The sequence below is a fragment of the Pezoporus flaviventris genome, unplaced genomic scaffold (genome assembly GCF_033815535.1).
Source record: "Pezoporus flaviventris isolate CSIRO_AGI_PZ_B2104156 unplaced genomic scaffold, CSIRO_AGI_Pfla_v1 ptg000006l, whole genome shotgun sequence".
NCBI classification, from domain to species: Eukaryota; Metazoa; Chordata; class Aves; order Psittaciformes; family Psittacidae; genus Pezoporus; species Pezoporus flaviventris.
The window spans coordinates 14300380-14327681 of record NW_026892554.1 but is presented as its reverse complement, the minus strand read 5'-3'; the positions used below and the strand labels follow the sequence as shown (position 1 = coordinate 14327681).

General features: G+C 44.1%; 1 protein-coding gene across 3 annotated transcripts in view; it reads left to right on the top strand.

The window, feature by feature from the left end:
* Window positions 1–642: 642 nt before the first annotated feature.
* RFX7 (regulatory factor X7) overlaps window positions 643–27302 on the top strand; it is a 56970-nt gene continuing 30310 nt past the window's right edge. Inside the window, exons 1-2 of one of the 3 annotated variants that reach the window (XM_061447034.1) lie at window positions 643–746; window positions 4778–4901. Coding sequence is in view for 1 of the 3 variants with exons in the window: in XM_061447033.1 (XP_061303017.1) it covers window positions 7784–7929 (146 nt within the window). In the remaining 2 variants the exon portion in view is untranslated. Of the gene's footprint in view, window positions 747–4777; window positions 4902–7535; window positions 7930–27302 lie in introns of those variants that run through there. The other 2 variants (XM_061447033.1, XM_061447035.1) reach the window with 2 other exon arrangements.

Below are 27302 nucleotides of genomic sequence, written 5' to 3'. Positions count from 1 at the left end.
TTATGTCACAAACTGTACACACAAAGCCATGTCTGTAACAGCTCACAGTGGTTCTTCAGCAAAGCGTGCAAAGTAGGATCAGGTGCAAAACAAAGGTTCCAGTCCATGATGGTGGTTACAACTACAAATCTCACTGCTAGATAATGTTAATCATTAAAGCAAAGGTATTCTTAAAACTTCATTATTAAAGGGTGATTTATCTTTCCACATTATATTGTGATGAATACCACACAAGCTTTCACATTGCTTTCACTCACAGTGCAACTGGAATCACAAACAGTTTTCATAATGAAGTCCACAGCCTGCAAAAGATTTGTATTCCAAGTGTACGTGTAGACCCTGTTGTTCTAGATTGTACTTCTTTCCTGAAGCATGCACTGACAAGCTCTTCAGTGTGTTTATTACTATACAACACTGTGAGCCAAGTAATGTTTATTACTGGTTGCGCATTAGGTCACTCCAGAGTTTCACCACAACAGGGTATGTTTTAAATGGGTTGTGCCTGAAGGGCACTATCCCTTATGGATTAGCTTAGAAGAACCTGAATCTTAATAAGGATATGCTGAGCTCCCACCTCAGCCTCAGGAGAGAGTAAGTGGAGTGACAAGTCCCGTCCTTGTATTCTCCATGCACAACCACTCTTGATTTGTACCTGGTCTTTTTCCAGGGCTCTCTGGGATGAAGGAAATCTTCTGCATGTCCTGTCTCACTCCTTACAGCTGCACTAAAGCCAACCAAAATTACTGGTATGTGTATTATGTTGAATAATTAAGTCTATGTAACTTCATAAATACATGTGTATTACACCTAAGTTATGTTAATAGAGGAAAGATGCATGCATAAATATATGTACCAGACTGCTCCATACAGATGGTATTTATTCTATATTAATTAATATTGCATTCAGAATTTCCTCCCTCTTTAAATATTTTGAACATAATCTTTTAGAATCTAAATGTACACGTACAGATTCTTTTTGTTTTGACAGCTGACCATTGCATTTTATCTTCATTCAACGTAAATGGCATTGGTTTGTTCTTATAAGTAGTATATTATGTATCTTCTATCTAAATGCCATTATTGTAATTCTACTCTCTGCTTAAATCAAGTTAATCAATTGATTTAATCAGTTGAAAGATGGAGAACAAACAATGGTGCTAACCCTCCTGAAATTTGGAGAGTTAATAGGTTGAGTTTGACTGCATTTGAGTCTGCAGGTGTTGGCTTCACTGGCCATCACCTTCTTTTATAGTTTGTTTTTTCTTAGTCACTTGTTTCAAAACAACATTACACATATGCAGCCACTGCTGAGATTTTACTGTTCAGCATAACTTGCTCAGAAATACTGCTTGAGACATGTGGTTTTTGCCTAGTCTTACACTAGAACATTTCTGCCTTACAACCAGAGCCACGCAGATGTGGCTAAAAACAACAAAGCAATGACACTATCATAGATATTCAAACCCCATTGCTTTAAGGGACACTCTAAAGGAAACTAGGCCAAAAAACTGACCTATTTTAAAAGACACGGCAATCTGTTCTTTTAAAAAATGATTCACACTCCATTGAGTCCTTCTCACTCTCCTATACCATGAAAAATATTGTACAGTAGCAAGAATCAGCATTTTTCTCTCTCTGTACAGTTTCCCATATAAATGTTCGAAGCTGAAATATCCAGTTTGACATTTTAGTCTTTCTCCATCACTGATCTTGAGGGGAAAAAAAAAATCATCTTAAAAATTACCAAATGCACAAACTGAACTAATTAGGTGTAGCTAACTGCAATTGCTACCTCTCTGCACTTTCTCCCTAGCGTTAGCTGCAGTGGACCCATTTGGCAGCCAAAAGGTCTTAGAATCCATAAAGGATTTTTCCTTCTAGGGACTTCCATGTTTTGCATTTGAAAGCCAGGAGCAGTGAGCCATATTTCTCAGTTATTTTGTTGTCTGAAATCTGGCTGTGAAACTCTGTTTACTTTGTGTTGGACTCCCGCCAGAGGAGGCCTGGTTTTAGCAGATGGTCTCAGAGCAGAGGCCAGACATTTCCTGCTGCGTTCGGACGAGGCACTGATAGCACTGCTCTCGGGCACCGGCAGCGCTGTCTTCTGCAGCCACCATGCTAGAGGTGCAGTGACTGTTGGTGGAAAGGTGGTGAAGAGTCCATGAAGCAGCCCCTGGGGCAAAACCCTTCGTGAACAAGGGAGTCCTGACATGGTGCTCAGAGGTGGTGGAGCTGCCAGCCAGAAGATGAGCTGGAGTTTTGACTAAGAAGAGCTGAAGTGTTAACCCAGATGGACATATACCAGTAGTGATGAGCTCTGATTGCTCTGTTCTTCGATAGGACACCCCACTGTCTTGACAGGGATAGAGAGCTGAAAGAAGAAACTGAAAATGGGAGACTATGGCATTGTGTGGTTTTACCTGTCTGCTCTACAGGCACAATGTGCACGTAGCGTTTTCCTTTTCCCCCATTTCTGGGGGGCAACTTCTCGGAGAAAAAAAATCCTTATTGTGTCCTCAGGCTGGTGTTTGATCTTTCAAGACACTGCCTGCTTGCAAGATGGGGAATCAAAGGGCAATGCCATAATTGCAAGCACTTGTTTATCGCTGGATCACTGCCTTGCCAACTTGCATACAGGAGAAAATGCAAACAAATTTCTCAGGAGGCCGTAGGACCTGGAAATCTTCCAGCATTCCTTTAGGCAGCGGTAAGATTAAGAACATCCACAGTTTGTCTGGGGACCTAGAGCTTGGACCAACATAGCTGAAATTCACAGATCCTACATGGCTATATGGCTCTGCATCTGGGGATTTAGTGCTCTCCCATCCTCTGCTATCAGGTACCTGGAGCTACCACATTCCCATGTCAATAATTTGGGTCATGATTTTGTGCAATTGACAAGGACCCTGTGAACTGCAGCAGGCCCTTTCCTTGCACTCAAGCCATTCTGCAGGTAGGCAGTATTTAGTTTTGAATGCTTGTGCCTTTCCAGTTTACTACTGGATCTCAAAAGGAAACTAATCAAGGGAAGACTGAAATGTTGACTGCTTTATTACATGAAACTTGCATATATTTCTCTCTCCTTGGCCTTGATTCTGTCAGAGTCTCCTCAGAATCAGCGCAAGAGACAACTGACAAGATCAGGCATATGTGTAGGGGTCCACATAAACATGGAGCAAGGGCTGCATACCCATTTCATTAGAGCCTTGAAACTGCCTTGCAGAGGTACAAATGACTAAATAGATGGCAAAGCAGAGAACTGGAGCTGTGCTTGCCAAGAAAACTGCTTCCATAACTAGTCAGAGTGGTAGCTAATACTCTGCTGGAGAAGGACTCGTGATCATGTGGCCTACCTCACACTTCCCTAGCAGTTTCTGGTGATTCCTGTTATTTGCCACGTTGCAGTACTGCCCACCACATAACACTTGCACCCACTCCAAACGTGCTGCAAGACCCAGCAAAGCTCTGCAAACCTCTGGTCAAGTAGGATTTCATTATAATTAAAAAAACCCCTTTACGTTACCAGGTTTGAACGCAGCCCAGTTTCTCCTGTCAGTTGGTATGATACGATTTTGAAGGTTTTCGAGATAAACTGGCTATGTTTGGTTTTTTTTTTTTAATAATTGAAACCATAAAAGCTGAAATATTCATTAAAAGTGGTGAGGTGAATTACTAGTTATTGCACCTTCATTTTAAAGGTGCTACACATGATATGAGATAACAAAACAAAGAGAACCAGAGGGAGATGTCTTGGGCATAGCTCAGGATACACCGAGACAGAGATCCCTAGGGAAGGAGAGCTGCAAAACCCCATCAAAATGGAGTTCACTGAACCAGTGTTTAAAGCTTTTGGAAAGTGTCTTTTTTTAGCAAGCCTTTAAAGTCAATTATTCTCACAGAATATGTTTTATATTTGTCTTGAGGATAAAAATAGCAAGATTTCATTATTTATCTGCCTCAGACCTCAGTCTCTCTGTGTGCAGTCTCTGGCTTTGTGCTAGGCAAGAGGTGGCAGATCCCTCTCTGTTGACAGGGGACAGGGAAAAGTGTCTTTCCCTCAGTGCTGTCTGCTAGCTGGAGAAAGGGCAGCGAGGCTTTCCTCCTTGAAAGCATGAGATGCTATATGCCCTGACTGTCACAGACAATTTATAACGCAAGAAATAACAAACCAAAGCCATGGTAAAGTATAGTAGAGAAGATGCAGGAAAATAGGTTAGACAGTATTTAAGCGAAACTTTTCCCCACAGAGAGGGCTTGTGTTAGAGCCTAAGCTCCAGAAATGGAGGAAAAATAAACACATCTTTTGGAATTAACCTGACAAAATGGAGTTAGCTCCCACCTGTCACAGGACTGCATGGTGGAGATTGTCTTCTTGCAGACAGCCACCTCTTTCTTTCCCCAAAACAGCTCTTTCATTCTCTTTTGAAGGTCAGCCTCTAATGAATATATCTGCCCAGCGCAGCAGGCTTCCAGTGCTTCTGAGTTAGAAGAGACAGGGATTTTAGCACTAATACAGCAACATCAGTTTCCAGATGAGCAAAATCTGTCTGCAGAGCAAAAAGGAAAGGTGGAAGGGAAGCTCCTGGCCTACCTGCTCTGAGCTCAGCTGCTGCTCTTCAATAAAAACAGACATTTGGAAAATGGGAAAAAAATACGAAAGACCCCGGTCCTGGGGTCAGGTTTCTGACATGCTTAAACTCTCACGCATGCCTCTGTTTACAGCAATGGGACTTAAAATTAACTCCTTTGTATTACTTTTTGTATGTTTTTTGCACAGTGCTGACCAGGAGCTCAATCTCTGCGTCAAATGAAGGTGTTCAGAGCTATTAGATAGAAGAACAGTTTTAGTGGTCCCTGGTGGATATTCCCTGGAGGCCTCCAGTCAGTCCATCTGAGTTCAGGTTTGTCTCTTAGCTGCTAAGTAATTTCCCTCAGTGTATCCAAGTTAATTCTGTCAGCCCAAGCTTTTTGTTTACACAATTACTCTGGATCTATTTGTTCTTTTCTTTATAATCATAGAGTCAACTAGGTTGGAAAAGACCTTTAAGATCATCAAGTCCAACTGTTACCCCAGGACTGCCAAGTCCACCACTTTAGTTGTTTATCATCATGTAAACTGCATATCAGATGCCACCAATTTTTCTTTCACCCATTTTGCACAGTGCAGAGACTTGTGTAGGAAACACAAGGCAAGCTCAGCTGGTTGCATAGATCAGCTAAAATGTCCTTTGTGCATGCATCTACCTACTGCGTAAAGGGAAAAATTCCTCACTTGGTGCTAGAATAGGCATGTAACAAACCTGCACCAAACCCCATGGTCAATCACACTGAGGGAATGTGGGGAAAGCACTAAGGGGGAATTACTCCTAACATGAAAAAGACTCTTGGAGAGCAGAATGTGGGCTTCTCTGCTGTATTTCTACACAACACAGCACCATTTCTTTCAAGCTTCATAGTGGGAAAAAATCTTTAAGAAGAATAGTTTAGATTCTTCTTTATTGCTAAGCCTCTTTTTTTACACAAAACGGGACCCCAATCTCACTATGGGCCTCTGCAATCTTATTTTGGGCCTACTACTCAAACACAGCAGTAGAAACTGGCTTGCAGTTGAAAGGCTTCTTCACACCTAAGAAAGCACAGAAAAAAGTTGTGTTGTTTTTAAAGAAGGTGAGTTGATGGTGAGATATGGGCACACAGACATAGCTTTTGAGGCCCACTGACCGCTTCCACCACAAAAATGCAGCCTGGGAGTCTGGCCCACTTATTTAATCTCTGTGCCAATTTAATCACATTGTGCCCTAAAACACCTGGTGTGAGCACAGGGGGGTGGTGGCAGTGCTGGGGTGCCAGCCCCTGCCCAACACTGTTTGCAGAAGAGATGTGACTTATTTTGTTGGTTACACGATGCCCATACAGCTGTACATAAGTATGATGACAATTTGACATGGCTGGGAACTGAATTTGTGAGGAACTAAATAATAAATTTGTCTTCCAACTGCTGGTTTAGACTGAAAGCAACACTGAAATGATGTATTTTTTTTCCCATTTACTGTAATAGTCTACAGTCCTGCAAACACAATCCACGTTTGTTGAACTTCATTCTGATGTGTAGGCCCATCAATTTCAGTCTGGACCAATCGAACATTTTTAGGGCTGGGATCCCTGTGGGTTAAGCTGCAGTTAGGCAGACGTCACAGGGTCCAACTAAAGATCTCAACAGGGACAACCCTGGCTGTGTTGATACAATTGGTATTAAGTGGAAATTGCCACAAAACTAGAAAATGTCACCCAGGGCATTCCCCTTTCTCGTTTACATGCATATTGAAGTAGTTTTCCTGCAAAAAGCACAGCAGTTAGGGATTTAAAATTGATTACTTTTCTGTTTACTTCTGATTACAATTTTTACTTGTGTTTTTCTCTTCTTTTTTGGATGCCCTTCAGAAATTTCCAGTAAAAGTTAAAAAACTGCTTTTAATAAGAGGCAGGAACAAGACAGCTTAGTTTTTGTGGTTCTGATGAGAAGTTTTATAAGAAGAAAATCACCATCGTCATAGCCATTAATATTCTGATTCTGGAGCAGCGGAGAGTAAGCAAAGATTTGGTTTTGAAAAGTATCCCTTTGGCTGGTGACGCAGTAATTCACAAATACCCATCTCCCACATTTAGCAACGCCGTCTCCATGGGTTTTTACATTGTACGTTGTCTTTTGGCGCACATTTTCTGTGATTAGCATAGGCTTCTTCCTTGCATACCACTGTCAGGAAGGGGACCTGTGTGTTCATCCCCTGCCAAGTAAAACTGTGAATTAGCATCAGAACACTCGTGGAATTGGAATCATTGGGAAAAGAAAGGATATACAGGGGCAGCTTGAGCCGGCTTTTCTGTTCACAGAAAGCTTGGGGGGAAAGGCCCGAGGGAGTCGTGGCACCACAGCCTCGTTTATGTGCAGGGGACACAGAAGACCGAGGGCAAGCGGCAGCCCGGCTTGCCTCGATGGCTGGCGGCACGGCAGGGACACGGGAGCAGCGAGGCATTGATTGTATTTTCATTTACAACCACCGATGACTTGAGGAGCTGCCCGCGCTGGGGGCAGGGGAAGGTGCCGGCGGCAGCGGCTGTGGTGCAGCCCGCTGATGTAATGCTGCCGCCGCCGCAGGACCGGGGTTCACGTGGCTCCTGCGCGCAGCTCTGCGCTCGGTGCACCCGTACGGATCATGCACACCGCCGTGCACTAAATACAGACAGCTGTCTCTAAACCCGTACGTACACACGCACCATCACACGTGTGTTACTCTCGCTGCCGCGCGCAGCAGGGGCCGCCCCGATCCAGGGACACCCCATCATCCGCGCCCGGGATATCGCCGGGGCCGACCCCCAGCTCGGGCTCACCGTCTCGGCCGCGCCCCCGAACCCGGCCCCCCCCCTCTTCCCGGCGGCGGCGCGGGGCGGCCCGTCTGCTCGGGCAGCGCCGAGCCTGCGCACTGCGGCGCCCGGGCGGGCACGGCGGCCGCGGGGCGAGGAGCGGCGGCGCGGGGCGGGCCGGGCCAGGTGCTGCGAGGCGGGGGGAGCGCGGAGCGACCCTGCGCGGGGGCGGCGGCGGAGGCCGTGCCGCCATGCGCCGTGCCTCGGGCCGGGCTCGCCATCCTGCGGCGTAGCGGCGGGACGCGGCTTGGCTTTCCGCCCGTGATGTCCCCCGGGCAACAGGGGAAGGCGACTCACTCGAGGGCTGCGGCAGAGGCCTAGTGCGGCCAGCGCCGCTCCGCGTCCCCGCTGCCGCGTCCCCATGGCCGAGGAGCAGCAGCCAGAGGGGCAGCCGCCGCGGCGGCTCGCCGGCACCCCCGTGCCCGGCGGGGCCCTGCCGGCCCTAGTGCCGGGGCTGCAAGGCGGTGAGGCCAGCGCGCTGCAGCACAAGATCTGCAGCTCCATCTGGTAAGGGCCGGGCCCCGCCGCCGCGCCGCCCGGGTCGGCTGGCCCCAGGCCAGGGCTCGGTACGCGGTGGGGGGGGAAGGGAAGAGGGCGCTGCGCGGGCGCGGAGGCGGCGCGGGGAGGGGGGGAGCGCGGCCCCTTTGTGCCGCGGTGCGCGGAGCCTCCTGCCCCCTCCCCCTCCTAAGAGGGGGGCTGAACCCCCTGCCGCGCAGCGCGGAAAACACGCGTGGCCGCGGGCAGGTGCCGCTCGGGCGGCCGCAGGGCCGGCGCTGCTGCCCTGCTCGGTGCTGGTTGTTCCCCAGGAACGAGGCAGCCCGGCTGTGCCGGGGTGGGTTAGTGGGGCTGCCCGCTTGTGTGCGGGAATAATGGTAGCTACGGGGCGGCTCTGCTCAGCCGGATGGGTGCAGTCTCACCTGCAGAATCAGTCGGCGTCTTACACGGCACCCTGTTTTTACATCTGTTTTTCTTCACGTTCACGTGAGACCCCCAGCACAGTGTTGATGCAGCAGGGAATGCAGAGCATCGCATTAAGGGTGCATTTTTTCCAGCTTCCCTGTAAACCTCTGTTCTGAGTTTCCAGTCTGGCACTTGAAATACATTTTTGGCTAAAACTTGTGATGAGGGTTTGCAAGTTCCTGCACAGGAATCCAGTTGTTTTGGGGGTATTTTTTCTTAAAAATGAAAACAGAATTCATAATAAACCAACATTTTACTTCATAGTATTTATTTTATGTGCATTTTGGGTTAAGAATTAAATGGAGTTGATCTTGCCCCGCAAATAAAATACTTGGGTTTTGGTTTTAATCTGGAAGTTAGCTGTCACCTGCAGCATTTATATTTTGCCTGTTTTTCAAAGCTGCTTTTGGCTGAGGAGGCTGATAAAAGTATTGTGAAAGTTGGGAGTTGTAATTATAGGTTACTCGTACATAGTGTTTTCCTTTATACACATTATATGTATATATTTATACACATCCTCATCCTAATAAAAACATACTGATCTAGCTTGTGTAATACTTCATATTGTAATTAGATTTTATGGTTTGAATTGATGTAGTTGGAAAACAAAAATAATCAAAAGTATAATTTTGCCTTCAGATTTTATTATCGTATGGCATACTGAAATAGCATTTATTGTTGGGTTGTTGGTTGTTTTGGTTGTTAAACAGTAATAATTCATTGTCCTTAATCCACACTTGCTACCTTTTGTTTTGGTTTTCTCTGCAATGTGACCTAGGGAAGGAATACGAACTGCAGAATTTCCTGTCTGTTTAGATCACGAAATCTTCACACCCTCTTAATTTATTATGGTATTTAGTCATGGCCTTTTGGTATTTTCTTCTCTTTCCATGAACATGCTGCTTGGAAATGAGCATCAGAGAACATGTTTACATTGCATTCGGATTAGGTATCATGTCCAAGTTGAAGACAAAATGGCTACTAAGTAAAACCTCTGCTTTTATGATAGGTTTTCTTCTCAAGGAAATAAAAGCATATATGTTAGCCTTTTAAGTGGAAGCTATCTACTTGATTCAGGTAAACTGAATGAGTAGCATGAGCCCATGTTTGGTACAAAGGAATGGAGGGTTTTACCCGGTGCCAACTGCCTGTGAGCAGCAGAGGTTTAGCCAGCACCTTGCAGCCCTGTCTCCTGGTACTTTCACGGAGGCTCCTCACCTCTGTGCGAGCGTTTCTCCTGGCTACCTGCTTCCTGCACCAGACTGGGACTTCCCTGCTGCTTTCAGTCAGTATCCGTTCCCTGCAGTTACACTGTTGAAATGCAGTATTTGAAGATAAAGTTATTTTTTAGAAAACCTTTTCTTTGATATCTTTAAATGCTTTGGGACTACTAGAAATTCTGTTTCTGTATTGCGATGAAGCAGTCGTGTGAGGCTGTTTAATGTTAATTTGCATCTTTCATGTAGATGCAGTGGTTGTTTTGAGCAGCAAGGATGAGGAGCGTTGCCAGGGAAGTTGTGCACACTGCACTTGGAGTAAACAGTGGAGAGTCTTCTGTAGCTGCATTCTTGGATCTGCTATTCTGCTCACTGGGCACTGTGTGCTGGTGGTGGATAAACAGTGGGAGAGATTGTGGAAGGCTGCTTGTGAAAATGGCAGTGCTCTGCTTTTGACAGAACTAGGTGTAATGTGCATAAGAGAGCTTCCTCTTTTCTGCCTTCCCTCCTCTTCTTCCCCTCGTCCCTTGCTGTGCCAGTTTTGTGTGATGGCAGGTTGGTGTGTTCAGTTCCTCCTTTGCTTCCCAAAGGGTTTAGCACATCTAGATTAGTACTCTGTTGTTTTCCCCTGCACATGTTTGTGCATAGTGGATGGTTTTAGTTGTTGTTTGTTTGTTTTTTTACAAAGGGTTTCAGTCTTCAAATGGCATTGTCAATGAAAATAGTATAGCAAAATATAGCAGCTACTGAAATACTGGACTTGAGGCTCACAAACAAGTCTGTGCATGTCCTTCCACTGCACTGACAAATATAAATATAGTGTGTGATGTAGGCCTCAAGTGGGACAATGAGGTATTCATTAGCTCGACTCATACTTAATTTATGTTGTTTATTAAATTAAAATATAGTTTGACAGAAGTATCTCAAGTGATTGTGAACATGCGGAGTCCCTTTAAAATGAAACAATAGGTTAAGTCCTACTGGTTAAAGTTGCAGGCGTGGTTAGTGTATGTACTGAAGACTTAAAACTGTGCTTGCTAGGAGTACAGTCTGGTTTGGTTTTGGCTTTCTTTTTTGTTTGGTTTGGGTTTTGGCATATAAAGTGACCATTAGTTTGGATTGCTGTGCTTAAAAACAAATCAGAAAGTATTTATTTGCATTATAACATCACATGCAGGTATTTAACTGCTCTTTGGTTACAGTAATTAAAGCTCATCACTGTCGAACTACATTTTTTTTCCTTGTCTGCCCCACTTGAACTCTTCCAGCAAAGTGGTGCCGGTTTTTGTTTGGTGCTGTGTAAGTGGCTGAGGCAGTTTGATGTGTTCTTACAGTGTCAATGAAACAGGCAAAAATAATATTAGATGTCTTTTCCTGTTGACGGATTAGAAGTCTAGACAGAGAGGGCACGTCTTTGAGAGCCCAGCATGGCTGATTAGTGTCAGGTTGGGCGGGTTTGTAAATTGTGCTGCTCTTCCCTGGACACTGGGCCTTAATCTGCCGGGTTTTATTTCCTTTTAGATTCATTAAAACTTTCATATTTATTAATAGCTTTTTGTCCAGACATTACAGCCTGAGGTGGGGAAAACCTCCCTCGTCAGCTGTCTTGAGCATATAGACTAAAGGGTTTCAGTTATTTTCTTTGGGTGAGGGTACTGTATTACCAAACATGTTTTATTTGTATATGATATGCATACGTATGTATGTATATGTATGATGTTTCTGTATCCAGGCATACCTGGTGAACACAGAGTCTATTCAACATTACGTTGCCAAAGAAGCCCTATAGCTGAAGACAGCCAGTGATGTGCATGTGTAAAAGCAGTGGGGAACTAGGATTGAGATGCAGAGATGACCAAGGGAGGATGGTATTGGCTGAGAGTCTGTTCTTACTGGCATGAAAGAAAAAGACCAAAAGTTTTAGGCAATTTAATCCCTCTGCTCACTGTATTAATCTAAAATCCAGTCCATAGCTGTGCACCTTGAAGGTGCAGAAGGGTTTGTTTTCATAACTGGTGATGATTCTTCAATGAGTACTTGTTTACTGTTGTAAATAGTGATTTGGTGCTTGCATTTGTGCGTGGATTGGCCGCAGCTTCTTTCACCTTGCCTGCATCTCAGCTCTTTTTGACCTAAAGGCATCTGTTAGGATTTGAATATAATAATTCTACTTCAGAGATTAATTTCTCTCCTCTCTCTCTCTCCAGTATTCTTGTGTGTAAACCGAGCTGAGGACCAGGCAGCATGGAGTGGCAAACACAAAGCGTTGCTTCTGCAGCCGTTTCATTTGGATGTGGGTGTGGATTTCAGATTCATAATTTTTGTCCTCAAATTGCTCTTCTAGCTAGAAGCTGTGTTGGAAAACCACATGAGCTAGGTCAGGCAGTGCCAAAATTACATGTCCTAAGGCCCAGTTTGCCTTGTGTTAAAGGGGGAGTAGAAAGTGAATTGTACCCTTGTTAGTTTTGAGCTTTTGGTGTTGTGCTGGAAAACCAGATTAACTGATTGTAACACCAGTGTTTTCCAGTCTTGGGGAGGCTCCATCCTTTCTAGTCACTCGCATCATTCCTGCTCCCTCCTGCAACTGCACCCATTGCTCCTCATTAGGCATTGTCAGCAAGTGTGGATAGTCACTTAGCTGTTGGCAGAGCAAATGTTCTGCAAATTGGGAAATGCCATGGAAATTTTTCATAATACGAATTGCTACTTGTTTGTATGGTTAGGTCAGCAGAAGAAATGATTGACAGACTTTGTAATAAAATACCCAGCAATGAAGAGGGAAGTTCAGGGGGTATGCGTTTCAGGCTCTTTGCAAATGCAGGTGCAAACACCTTTTTGGTAGTTACCTTCTGGAGATGAAATTCCTGTAACAACTTTTATATATTTTCCTAAAAAAAAAAACAAACAACAAAACAAACAACAAAACAAAACCAAAAAACCAGATTTCTGGAGCCAGGTTGGGTTAATCTGTAGACAATCCATCTGCATTTACTCTTTTTCATTTTTTCAGTAGTTTGGGAGAGGGAGGCAGCGAATAAGAGAAAATAAGCCAAAACCAAAAAACCCCCAAACCTCTATATTTTGTTAAATGGTCTGTCAAAATTGAGTGGAAAACTTCAAATTTCCTGTAACAGATTACAGTTTCTTTGTGGTTATTCTGTGCATCAGCCACCGTTCCCTCCTTCATCCTGCTTAATTCATTGTTGGAGGTGGGGAACAAAACTTGCAGTTCTTTGATAAAAGAGTAACTATTGTGAGGAAGAGCTAATAATTGACAGGCATACAGGCTGCACTTTTTTCACTAAATCTGTGTATCATCAGAAATGTGTTTACCTGCTTTGAAGAAGTACTTTGAGCCCCTCAGCTAAGAGATGCTGTGTAAAACTGCAAAAATTTCTTCTCATTAACCCAGTTTTCTCTGGCTTTATGGTTCCATTGTTTACCGGTGATGGTGAGACTTGCCTGTCCTGAATGTATTTCCCGACATGATGTATAAGCAGTCAAATACATAGGAAAAAGTTTAGCATGTTTTAATAGTGTTGACTGTATTTTAGGGTAGTTCTTGGTGATTTCAGGAAAGGTAAGCATTCCTTGGGCAAAGCATTTGGCAGCATGTCCTGCTTTGCACTCTGCTTCCCCAAATGGATAGTGACAGAAAGTGGAATTTGTTTGATTTGACTCCATCTGTTTCTGTACCACTTGGTCAAGGTAGCTCAGTTGTAACTCTTGTGGAGAAAAATGGACTTCTGAGGTGAACGCCATCTCCTAGGGTTTCCATAAAACAATCCATCTGATGGTGTTATGTGCGTATTTCTCTTTGACCGTAACAAATGTTAAGCTGTGTGCCAGCATGTAACCATCTGTGGTGCAGATCTCTTGAATTGGGCAAAATAAATCCTACACCATTTGCCGCTTTTCCAACTTTACTTATTTTTCTAGAGGATGGCCACTGCATCCCCTCCATGGGTTGATTTGGAGATCTTCCATTCCTTTGAAGAAGGCCCAGGTACACCCAACTATTACTACACATTCCTGTACAGGGGAAACCCTTTCTATGGGGGGAAGTCCCCCGAAAGAATTCCTCTTCACCAAAGTGGCTTAAAAAAGCATCTACTGTTCTCTGCTGATTGCATCCCATTGCTGCTGGGATAGCCTTCCTCAGTGCCGCTAGCTGCCGGCAGCAGGCAGGTCAGTGGCACGCAGCAGTCGGTGCCAGATCGGTGTGGGAGGAGAAGCAGCTTTCCAAAACGGGGCACGGCCACCACGGTGGTGGAGTTTCTAGGTCAGCAGGTGTGGAAGCCAATTTGGTCTGCAGGCATTTTTACTAGGTTAGAAAATAAACCTGAATAAAGTGAATGCTGACCTTTATGTAACCTTTTGAGAACAGAGTTGAGGTTTTATTGAATATCCAGGCTCCGAGTTGGATGGAGTAGCTGTGCAGAAAAAAGATCTTTGCAATACAGTCTGCTTTTAGGAGGAGTGGATTTTCCACTCTTGCTCGTGGGTTTTATTTGTCTTTGTTTCTTGAAACAATAGGATCTAATAAAGTATATGGGAGGAAAACAATATTCAACTAATAAAGGATTTGGCTAAGTTTTACTGCTGTTCATTTAAAGTGCATAGGAGTTCATTAAGTTGTTGACTTCACAGCATCAAACGTATGCAATTCCTTGTTTCATAAACATTTTATTTTCCACTGCAGGAGTTCCTTTCGCTGAGGCAAGTCAGATGATGTGACATTGTGACTCAGAGCAGCATTTCTAATGAGTTCTTAATAAGCAGAGAAATGCAGGATTGTCCTTCCAGGCCTCCATAGCTGGGTTGCTTGCCATGTGGTGCAGGTCTGCTTGATTTGCAAATGTCTGTATGCCACTGGAGAGCAGGAATCCAGCTCTCAAGCTGAAAAGAACACTTAAAGCACCCCAGTCCCTCTCCCCAGTTTTCCAGATGCTGTATAAATTAACCAGGAAAAAAATACTGTAAGTGGTGAGATGAAAGCACTGCTCAGGTTTGGGTATCAGATTTATACTGAAGCACTGATTAATCTTTTAATTAATTGGGGCTTGGGGTGGTTTTATTAGTCTTTTTTGTGTGTGTGTGTATGTATGTGTAGTTTTGAGAGCAGGGGTTGAGCTTAATGTTTTTATACAGATCCCATAACTTATGTATGTTGCCTTCTCTTGTTACTCCACTCTGCTGCTTGCCAAACAGAAGTATTTGGAGAAGGGCCAGAGCTGCAAAATTCAGATCAGGATCCAAATTTGGATTTTTGGTTCAAGCGTTTCTAATATCTAATATTACAAAGCCTCGTGTATAAATAAGGAACTCTTTTTTTTAACTGTGAAGAGGTGGAGGTGAATGTAGTTTCCTAGCTCACCTCTGGAGCAGTCCAGGTAGAATGCCGGCTTGTATGTTTGAAAAGCTATCAGCAGGTGATTCAAAGGTAAATTGAATAGATGAAGATGCAGTGCTCTGGCACCTAGGAAGAGCCTGACCAGAAGGTCAGCACAAATTGGCAATTTCAAGTCAGTGAGAAGAATCCCCTAAATACATCTAAAAATTCTGAAGGTACTGGGGTATTTGGTTGTGTTCTCTCAGATCTTTGGGAATTTTGAGGGTTTGTTTTGTTTCGTTCTAAATGGAGTTAGCCACTGTCTCCATTTTAATGCTTTCTTGATTTAATGGAAAAAGGATTATCTCTCATCAAGTAGGATGCTTGTTATCGGCTGCTATGCCATCAACAGGCTTTCAGTAAGCTGCCAAGTGTTTTCTGTTGTTGAATGCTTAATCATTAAGGCAGTGGAAAAAAACATTTAAAACTTCCCAAATGTTTTCCCTGTTGCTTGTTTTTAATTGTTCATGGTTGCTGCGGGGACACTGCACCAGTGCAGGTGGGGAGGCTGGGTGTTGCTGCAGGTAGCACTGGGGATGGGGACAGTCTCAGTGGTGGGATATGCGCTCTGGGGGCCTCCTGTGGGTGTCAGACCTCTCCTTTTGGACCTGCTTGGTACCATTGGTGAGTGGTCTCATCTTTATCTGTTGCTCAGGCTGTGTTACCCTTTTCTGACTATAACCTGTATAACACACCACGTGGTGCAGTGCATGGCAGCTGGGGAGGTGAGGGATGTATCTACACATGTGTGTCTTATGGGGTGTACCTGTGCTCCTTCAGAGTGATGGGTCCTGCTTAGCCTTTTCCTGAAGCTGGTTGGGGATGGTATCTCTTACTGATTGTCAGGTACTTCAGGTTTGGGAAGGAAATCTTGTACCTGGGAAAAACTGAGAAGAATGAGGCATATTCTTATTTATCCTTGAGAGGAAACTTGTGGTTAAACATCAAGGTCCATGATTTATGGCTGTCATTTCTGATGGATGATCTTACAGGGATGGAGGCAACCTGTATTTCTTAGTCAAAGTTTCTTAAGTGCCACCATGAGGTGTTCGGGATTCCTGCCAATGAAGTAGTTGGAATTACAGTTCATTACCTTGGTTGCCTATAAAGTGGTGAATTAAATTATTTTTAAAGCTGTCAGCAAAGCAAACAGCCTGATGGAACTTTTTCTTAGTGTGAGGTTGTCTGGAAGTGTCTGCCTCAAGCGTCCTTCAGACAAACAGGAATTAGCTTGTGAGCAAGGTGTGCTGAATAGTAGATTGAGCAATTCTTTCTACTGCATTTTCCTCACCTTCTTGCCCTTGTTTAGAAATCACCTGAAAATACTTGGAGTAGTCTTTGCGACTTCAGTGAAAATACTGTGTGCTTTCTCCCTTCCTTTTCACAACCACTGCCATGTTAAAATACAGACTTCAAATACCAGTCACTCAGTACCACAGTGGTAACTGTTTCAATTGTAAATTGAAAAGATTTAACATTTATTTAATATTTTTTTGCAGATGGACTTAAGTCCTTTTTTAATCTGCTTTGAAAAATAGTAACAACTCCTTCCTCCAGAACCACAAGCTATCTTTATTGCTAATTCAGTGGAGAAAAGTACTTGAGAGGCTTGGATGCAGGGGGAAGATACTGGGCAAAGTGGTTGTGGATGCCATGGCAGTGGGGTGTCTGGGGGCAATCTGAAACTGGGACTCGAGGCTTCTGCTTTGATCCTGGGCATCCTCTGGCAGGACGGGTTTATTGTCTGTGCTGGTGTGTGCAAGGCAGTTGTTTCTCTGAGAGAGCACACAGGTGACAGATGCCTCTCACCTGTCCCTGCTGTGCTGTCGAGGGATGCTCCCTTGCAGGATGGTACTCTGCCGAAGAGAGCTCTGCTTGTTGGTTTTACACAGCATCCTCTGCCTGCAACTGCTGTCTCCCATGCTGTGTTCAGATTCAGATGCTTTGTGCTTCTCGCAGAAAGGTAGACGATTGCTCTGCGATCCTTATGCTGATGGTATGAAAGTTGGTAGGTGCAGGTGAGGCACCTATGAGCTGGCTGGCCGGTGCTCAGCCCTTGCATGAAGGCTGCAGCTCGCTCTTCTCTGATGGCACTATCTGAAGCAATGGCCAAAAATTGTTTTGAAATAATTTTGCAGGAGTCAGAGTCAGTGCCCCAGGAACCTTTTATCCCGGCTCCGACAAAGTATGATGTTTCTTTCATTAGGGGTACTTAAAAAGTTTGCCTATTCCCTTTATAGTTTGATTATTTTTTTTATTAGGCCTGTTAGCATTATAAATGATGAGCTGTGTTAGGGCCTACAGTTGCTATTAGTTGTCATGTAAACTAAATAAATTAGTTCATATTTAAAAGACAGTCAAATTACTGGCAGTAATTGCATGCTGCACACCTGGAACCACAGTTTGCTGAAGAGCTAAGCCAGCTCTTGGCTCTGGGAGCCTGCTCTGCAGAATTACCTTCATTATGCTTGATTTCAGTGCTATAGTTCAATGATTAACTCATAAAAAGTTGAGAAACGAATTGGCAGCTGAGAGAAAAGTGTATTTGCGTCTTCCATTCAACAAGCGGATGAAGTGGGATTGACAGACCCAGTTTTAAAAATATGGAAAGGGATATTTAAAACAGAAACCGTCATTTGTAATGAACAACTAGAGATAGCTTACGGAGTCAAACAAAATCCCAAGTAGTCAGCAGATGTGCTGAAGACATAAGAAAAAGCATGTTTTTTCTTTTTATGGCACTTCAGAAATGCTGGTATGTGTGTGTTTTAATTACATCACAAACAGGTTTGTCTAAATGCAGCATGCAGTGAAACTTGAGTTTAAAAAACCATCTTGTAAACTACTTTATTATGCGGAAAAAAAAAAGTTCAAATGCTGACCCTGAGGATTTGGTGACCTGTATAATTGAGTGTCTGAGCTTTGAAGATGTTGACAACTATCTCTTACTGATTACTTCCGAGTAGAAGCTCAGTGTCTGATTGCCTGTAGATATGTGCCTGAATGTACACTGCGAGTAGTCAATTTTCCTGGTTCATAATGGCTAAAGAGATAGTAATGCTCTTGATCTCTTGGGCTGAGAGTAAAATGGGGAAAAAAAAGTAATTTTTTTGTTTTGTTTAGTACCAGTGAGTTTAAGTAGGCCCCATTTAGCTTTCATTGCGCATATCCCCATGGACTGCATTATTTTCTTGCTGTAAGCTTATGTCTCTTGGAGGAATTAAGAATGTGAGGTTCATGTACCATCATAGTTTATACATTCAAGTTGGTGAAACTTTTAGCTTAATTGAAAAACAAAACTTGAATTGTGTGTACAGTGGTTCAGTTTGTGGAAGGTTTCTCTCAGAGTGCTTCGACACACATGCAAGTACTGGGATGGCATTAATAGCTTCAAATGTTCAGGATGAAAATATTTAGAATGGGTGTTGGCAGTTAATCATTGTTATTTGTCACTTCAGAAAAGTTCTTAGTTACCGCTGGATACTTTAGGTAGTAGTAGCTTTGTGGCACATTAGGCCCAATCTGGTATAGGAGATAGCTCAAGTACATTGTATTCTTGTGGAAGAGATGGTCCTTTCCTAAATTTGCCAGTGAGCTGCAGTTTTGGCTTGATTAGTTTAGCTGCTCTGTAAGGGAGTGGCAAAGCAGCATACAGTTCACCTTGAAAATTGAAATCAAACTGTGTTAATGATGAGGAAGAGACATTTTCATTCCTTTAATGCAGGCATCTGCTCTCCCACTGGCATGTTTACGCATGATGTGGTTCACAGGAATGAAAATCCAGACTGATCCAATTCTGTAGTGCTCTTAGACAATGTTTCCTCCTGGAAGGACCCAGCAGACAAGTAACTGGGGGTAACATTAGTGTGAGACTTTTGTACAAGCATAGTTCAGTGAATTGTTAGATGCTCGAAGATGTTAGCAGTTATGTGCTGCAGCCTACAGGTGGATTTCAGCAATAGGGTTATCTCAATTAATATTGCTTGAGTAGCTTTCTCTTTATAGCCATCTTAAATATAATTCACTGTTGCAATGGTACTTAGAAAGTCAAAAGTTTAATGCAGCTTTTCTGACATCTGTTCTAGATGTAATCAAGGTCAGCCTTTTCTGTTTCTGACTATTTTGCTAAAGAAGTTGTGGTTTAAATTCAGAGTTCCCTGGAATGTTTGAAATGGACATACTATGAATAGGAATCCATGCAGGTGTTCTGCAAATCATTTTTAATAGAGTGCTAAATTCAGTGGCCTGTGCGGCTGTGACTTCAGTACTTTGTAGTAGGTCACATGCACTCTGCTATGTTTTTAAAAGAAAACCATGGCATTATGAAAACTTCTAAAACAGGAATCAAAATGGTTGTGGACAATGCTGTGCCTGCAAGGCAGGTATGCTGCTTGAGAAGAAAATTGTTAAGTTCTCAGCTTTTCAGTCTCACCCCTCTAGTTTGCTGCAGAAACGGGATGTGGTGGCAGAGCCAGGCATAGCACAGTCTGCCTGCAACTAACTGGCTGCATGCATTGTCCTCTGTGCTGAGGAGTCGAAATACTGAACCCTGAAGTTGTGGGGTATTAAGTACTGGTCAGATGCCTGCTGTTCATAATTTCCGTTCATAAATGAGGTTTTAGAGGAAATAAATAATCTGATAGGCTTGCTTGTTCATTCATCACAGCCACAGAGGCAGCCTACAGCCAAGGAGGCAGTGGGTGGGAGAGAAAGTGAGTGATGCTCATCTGCCCTACGATTGTAGTTTATGCAATGCTGGCAGAGGAGTTGTATGTTCTGGCTGCTGTGAAGCTGCACAGGCTTGATGGATGCCTCATAATCTTGGGTTGGAGCAACTGGTCTTGCAGTGCAACCTTGTGAAAGATGCTCTTTTGACACAGTTAAGCTATGACCTACCACATAGCAGGGAGTGCAGTTGTGTTCAAACCCAGCTTTGTACGAACAATCTGAAATAGATGCATGCATCTGTGAACTTACACAGCTTTAACTTAATTGAATGTTGTGCAGCTTTAAGTTTAAGCAAGTGCAGCTTTCAGGTTTAGACGAGCTTGTGAGCCTGCATGTAAACTGAAGTTCACCTGGGTTGTAGGCTGGGGGAACTCAAACTTTCCAAATTAAATACTTGGGAATTGGAATAGCATGTGTTTGTAACTTTTATGAAGATCCCAGTTTAGGGATTAAAACCATTTTATCAGATGCTGTTAGGTTGTGTTTTTTTTTTTTTACCCCCAGAAACAGAGAGTGGAAAGTGCTGGGTTTATACTGCTTTAGCATTCAGTGAACTGACCTTTGAGGTAGGCAAGAGACTTCTAGCTACTTGCAGCTTTTTATTTGCAGAGACCAGACAGTTTCTGTGCCTGGAGGGAGAAATGCCCAAGGGTGCAGGTGCAAGGCTGAAGGATGGGGCCTGAAAGAACCTGTGTCAGCTGAACAAGAAGGAGGAATTTTTGAGATGGGAGGTTTTATGGCTGTCACCATCAGCCAGCAGTGCCATGTTCATCATCCATATGTTCAGCTTTGACATTTTCATCCCTGTGTAAAAGTCAAGGACGGGAGTAGGGTTATGGGATGTACCAGTGAGCAGTGTGGCACAGGTCAGGGAGGGAAGTTGCTTTTCCTGTGGCAGGGAAGCCATGCTCACCTAGCACGAAAGAAGTGACCCTTTTAGTAGGCAAATTCTTGGAGAGTGCTTGTAGATACTCAGGGCATTACTCAGCACAGGGAAACTGAAGAGGTTGCAAGGATTGCATTCCCTGGGAGTTACCAAGGTCAGCACTTGGGTGTAGGTTCCACAAGCAGAAAAAAAGATGCAGGGGAGCTGTGTGGTGGAAAGCCATGAGAGGAAAGGGAGTGAAGAGAAGGGATGCAGACATCCAGACATCAGGCAGAAGCAGAGGTAATGGGATATTGCAAGCAGCATTGGTAGTAGGGGGCTAGATAAAACCTGGGTTTGTTTGTAGAAAGATGGCATTGCCTGTGGGTGAGCTATTCAATGTGAAGGGGAGAGATGGATGTCTGTGGCTTGGAGGAGGGACAAAGCATGTGTGAGGAAAGCCCTGTAGATGAAGCTGAACCTCCCCAGTGCAGTGTCTGAAGAGCTAACCAGCCGCATTGCAGCCCTCAAAGCACTGCTTTGCTTCCTAGTGTGTGTCAGGCCCCAGGTCCTCTTGAGATGGTAGCATAGTGTGAATGCTGGGGCTCCTTTCCAGGCTGATAGTGCGATCCGGCTGACCGTGAGTGCTGCTGCTGAGTCTCACCCCCGTAGTTTCATTGGGCATCCTTTCTTAGAGCTATGTGGGACAAAGGCAAGGCTTGAGAAAAATCTCACCGTGCTGTAGAGCATCTCCAGTTCACAGCCCTTAGAAATTCTAGCCTTAAGTAATGATGTGATGAGGCTTCTGTAGACCATGGCTGAAAATTCCATAGCAGATCTTTAGCTAGCTGTACACTGAATTCAGAAGCAGCCAGAGATAGATTTGTTTTTTCACAATTGGTTTTAAGAACACGAGTTACCATTGTGAGATACATGAGCTGTTGTGATGGTTGATTTGCTGTTTAGCCACAAACCTGCCTATCTGGTGACTGTATCTATCCATTCTTTCTGCTTTTAGTGGGACATACTTAAGATTTAGGTTGACCACTCAAGTTCCTGCTTGAGTGACTTTTTCATGTCACTTTATTGAGATCACCCTGTGCTTTTTGCTTTTAGCCTTTCTAGGCAATTGATCTTTGCAGACTACTCTTAGAACGATGCCCTGCAGTGCCCCATGTAGATTGTTAGTAATAAATGTAGGGTGCAGCTCCTCTGAAGTCATATCATCTTCAACATATCACATATCATCTTCCCACATAACGTACAGAGGGCATTGCATCCTTGGAATAGGGTCCTGCCTGAATATAATAATACACATAGGTTTAAATTCAGAGCAATGAGGAAAGATCCAGGGTGAGAGCTGTGTAAAAGCACTCTCTTTGTCTCTTCTAAGAGTTCATTAAAGTAACTTGTGGCAAAATGCTGTAGCTGTATTTAAATAAATGTAACATTCCCCCCCCCCCCCCCCCCCCGAATTTAAATGACTTGTTGCTGGAATAGAGCACCTGGTCTGTGTGGCTGTTGCAGGTTCTTCCCAGTAAGAATTGTGAAAGAAACCTTTAGCATTGAATACAGCAATATTTCTTCAGAGAGCTAAAAGAAATGTATGTAGACCCAGATTTCAGATGTAGGTATGCTGATGTCTGCTGGCTAATTATTTCTCGGCAGTTTATTACAATGGGCTGTGTTGGAGACTTGGGTGGTTCATTAGCAGCCTTATCTTCCTTCTTTGTTCAGCTGTTTATACAGTTGGCATTGTTTAACGCTCAGAATATCATCATAGTGTCAGAAACGGTGAAGGGATTAAATTTTTATCCAATGTAAAATACTTTAATTACATTCATTTTAGTAAGAAGCATTGAAATCATGCACTTGACCAGTTTTAACCTGCACTAAGTTAAAATGTCGTGGCATGCTGAACCACTGCTTTTCCCAGCACTGTGGTGCAGCATTGCTCCTCCAGGTGTCGGATGGAAACTGGTCTGGCTTACCCTCTTTGGTGAGCGGAAGGAGGTAGATTAGCTTGCAGTGAAGATGAAATGGTTGCGGCTTGCCCTTGCTGCACTGTTGTATCGGCTTGCTGTGCTTGTACCTTCCTTGTTTCACTGAGAAGAGTGGTTTGACTTGGCCTGAGGAGGAGTCTGTCTTGAAGCTGAAAGATCCAATATTTACAAATTTGTGAATACTTGCTTTGTTTACTTTTTGAGGCCTGAGGGTTGAACGCTTCTCTACATTCCCAATGGGCACAACTCTGTGGCTATTTTTATGCTTTAGGGAAGTAACAGTACTTCATGTGCTTCCAAGATGCAAGTCCCTGTAGATTTCATCTGGAGTGAGAATATATATCTGCATTTGAGTGTTGGAGGATTTACTTTGTCTTGTATTAAATGTTTTGCTTCTCTTTGCTTGTGTTTATGCTAGGTTTAGCTGCTTTGTCTCTACAGCACGACACTGAATTATCCCCAAGGGACAGAGGAGTGCAGGCAGGGAGAAAGCCCCTAGGTGGCATCAGAAGCCACCTGATTTTTGGCTCCTTCGTGCCAGAGGGTGAGATGTGGATGGGAAGGGAGACATGCACTCATGCTGGGATGTCAGGGTTGACTGGTAGACGTGCCCAGCTTGGGCACGCTTTCCTTTCTCAGTAACCTGTGCTAGCAAAAGCTCTTACTGCATTAAGTGAGCAGTATGTATAGTCAGCATTTCGCTTACTCAAACATATTTCAACCTTTTGCAGCTCTGCTTTCTAAATATTTAATTGAAATGCTTTTACAGCCATTTTACTCATCAACATGAGCCAAGCCAGACAATGTAACATGGCATATGTTAAGATGTTAATTGAGTAGCAGCACACATAGGTGGCTGTTTCATAATTTTCTCCTTAGATGATCCTTGGCTCCAGTTTAACGTTTCTTTGTGGTTCTAAATGGAAGGTTACAAAAAGATATATTTAGAGCTGTTAGTCTAAGAAAGAAAAGCATTAATTCAGTAAGATTAAGATTTAAGGGCTGAATCCTGCAGGCACTGCTGGGACACAGTGCTTGTCGTGGTAAGGATGTGATAATAGTACCTTTCTGATAGTACCACTTAACTGTAATAGGGTTGCTAATCCTTTTATTGAGTGGTTCCTCACAGCATGCACAGTAAATAGATTTTTTTTTTTTTTTTTCCTAATGTCACCTGATGCCATCAGGCTTGTGGAAGTGATCGGATCTTTCCATAAAGGATATATGGTCAGTGTAATAATGACCCTTGCTATTTTAGCATGACTTTCAGAGAGATGACTTTGCCAGAACTGTCACTGTTGGTATTTAGTAGTGGAGTCTGACTTGCTTTCCTTGGGAGCTGTCTGGGTTTTTGCAAGAGTCAAAGAGGCAGGAGGACACTACACAGGAAAAAGAGCTCCTGGATCAACACCCAGGTACCTCCTGTGCCTGGGAGACACAGACAGGCCTGGGAAATGCTGCTCATGTGGTATTGCACCCAGAGAAGTAGCCTTTCAAGACTACCCCTAGACCCAGTTGTTCAGTAGTTTGACAGACAATGTCAGAGATTGTATAGGGGAATGGCTGGTGCAGTGGGAAATGGAAGCTTTTCAGATCTGAGTAATTTTTAAAAGGCCATGTGGTCAAAATAATTCTTCCTTGGCAGACAGCTCTAACTGCTGTCCTGGGTTTCCTTCTCGTATGGAAGGCTTGTTTGCAGAGTAAAAGTACTGGGGCAGCAGTGTGTGGTCATGCAGTGTGTGGCCATACAGTGTTAGGGTCATATGTGTGGGCTATGAGTGAGCAGTTGAGAAGGTTTCCTGTGACCGTGAACAGCTCCTGCTCCTGACCTCCATGGGTGGGAGCTGTGCTGAGTTGCTACTGGCTCTGTGCTAAAGTCTTACGAGAAAAAACTTACAAGCTTTCTGCTTTGTTGGGTTTTGTTTTGTTTTTTTTTTGCCTTCTCCAGTGCTATTTTAGAACATCATAAACCTCCTCTCTCTTTATTAACTGTCTGAGAGGGTAGGTGGTTTGCCACCTGAGATGATAACTAGGTAACAGTGCTAAGTAATACACCTTGGAGATTTCCGTTCTAGTTGCAACTTTTTGTACTGTGTCCTGTGTATTGGGTAATAATGTAACACAGTGCAGGAGTACTGGAAACTGGAGCCCTGCAGTTGGGAACCCTTGCTGTGATGTCGGGAGTCATATCCTGTCTTCCTGATGTATGGCACACCTATTAGCAGGGATGGAAGGTGGTTCCCCTTCATTAATTGCATTAGGGTTCTGCAGAAATAATGTTTTCGTTCAGCTGTCCAAAACGTACCAAGCACATAAAACACATCTACAGAGGCTGCTTTTGGGAGGGTGTTCCAGCTTATGCAAACACTTGCAGTTTTGGGCTGAAGGGAATACAGAGTATCTGTGGGAACGTCACTGATGGTATGAAACTTGTAATGAAAAATATCAGTCTTGGCTTTCTGCATTTGGCCACCTACTCAAACCACTACAGTATCTTGCACAATAAATTGTGGCTCCACTTGTCCCCTGAATTTTGCCGAACTGGACTTGTTGCTGTCATTGACATCTTCCTCCATTTGAGTTATTGCTAGCACTTGAATGAGGAGAGCTGTTTCCCATGTGACTTGTGGGACTGGGAGGGCCTCTGCCAGAGCAATGTCCTGGAGGTGCTGCTGTCCTCCTCCTGCCAGGGTCACAACCCAGAGCCCCTTCACTGGCATCCTCCTGCACAGTGTGTCCCAGGACAGGAGCTGTGCGCAGGGGATGGGTGTTCATGCATTGTGTTCACTGTGTGCGTGCTCCCCCAGTGTTTGCTGTGCTGCTTTCATAGGGAGTGAATGCTCTGCAGCTGGAAAGCTGATAAGGGTTAGATTCAGTGGCTGTGCAGGCTTTGAGAAGGCTTAGAGTTAACTAGGCAGTAGCTAATAAGGGTTTTATTTTACCCCTCCCAACCAGCTTCCTCTTTCTGGTCTCACAGGCGTAATGCCTCTCATATCCCCTGTGGTTATATGGCGTCTACTATTTGCAGCATTAAGGAACTAGAATTCAGAGCAACTGAATTCTGCCACCTCTTGTAATACGATAGTCCCCTGCTGCTCAGTAAAGTTCAGCTACCTGTTCCTGAAAGTGAAATGTTACTTAATTAGAAGAAGGTTCAGCAGCATCTGTTTTTATGCCACTTCGAAATAAATTTACATCTCCTTGCCTCCTCCCTCTGCTTTTTCCCCTTGGTGCAAAGTAAACCCAGGTGCATACCTGGGGAGAGAACACACTCCTCATTCTGCCCATGCCAAGTTGGAGCCATTAAAATGGGGCTGTTTTGAGTAGAAATACATAAATAGGTCAGGGAAAGCAGGCATGCATACTTTGGCATAAGATAGAAGAGCAGTTTGAGGAAATGCTTTAGACTGATTTCCCCCCCCACCTCCCTGTTCTCCCCAAGATACTCTAAGGAGTTTGTCAACGTGGCTTCAGCATTTAGAAGCTTAAATTACTGCAGCTGTTGAAAGTTACCTTCAGGATTCTCTCAAAGGTCTTGGTCCTAAAGGTTAAGTCCAAAGCTGAGGCCATTAAGATGGGCTGGAGGTTTTCCAGTGAGGCTTCCCACTGCAGATGCAAGGCAGCCTGTTCCCTGGGAGGACATGGGACTGGGGGTCTCTGTGGAACGCAGTGGCTTTTGGAAGGAGCCACTCTGCTATGCTTCTCTGAACCACAGGCTAAGAAACCCCATTTTATCTGCAATTCTGCTGAGCAGTAGAAGATGGGTTCTTGTGTTTGCGTGGCTGATGGTAGCTCTTCAGAGGAGCACAGTTCACTGGTGGTGTTTGGGAAGAGTTGGCTTTTTGAGGGGCATTGCAGTACACAGGAGTACGTTCCTCTTAAGTCACTCAGTGGGCCTTACCTTTCAAACTGTCTTCATGCTGGTATGCACAGAGAGAGTCATCATTGGTTGTGATAGTGTCATTGAAATTTGAGGGGGGAGCAAAATTTTGTTATATAGTTTTATGCTCCCACGTTCTTGTGGTAGGTCAGTATCTGGTACAAGTTGATAAATCCAAGGTGTCTGTAAAAGCAGGTACCTTTGTTATCACCTGTAAGAGACAGCTATCCCTAGAATCGCAAGTCATCTTGTGGATGAAATTGCTTGAAGTAGCCTGAATAAAGTTGTGGATGAAGTAAGTGAAGAGTTTAACTGCAGGGAGGCTGTCAGTATGAAGAGCTACCAAAGAGAGAGCAACATCAACTGTGCTTCTAGGTGTGGTGGGTCACAGTGAGCCCCAGGAGGAGCTACACTATCTGTTGGCTTGTGGTACGGTTTCTAAGTTTAGTTTTCCGATGGGCTCAGGTCCCTGGTAGGTTGAGCCGGTTGTTTTCATTAGTGAGAACATCTATTACTCCTGCTGCTCTCCTGCAGCTGTTCCTAGACATGCAGCAGTATGTGGGTAGCAACCTCCGAAGGTCAGAAACCGCTGAGGCCTGATTCAGCCTTGCTCTTGGGATTGCTGGTTGCAGTTACTGCAGAGTTGGGTAAGGGGTTCATTTGACAGAGGCAGAAACAGACTTACTTATTTATAAACAAAATTTCAGCTTTCAAAACTTACCTGTCCTGCTAGCGGAGGCGAAGGAGGGGTGAAATAAACCGAAGTGGCAAATACAGTGTAGCTGGAATGGCTGTTCCTTTGCCACCTTTGTCACTTTTCCTTTTTATCTTCTGA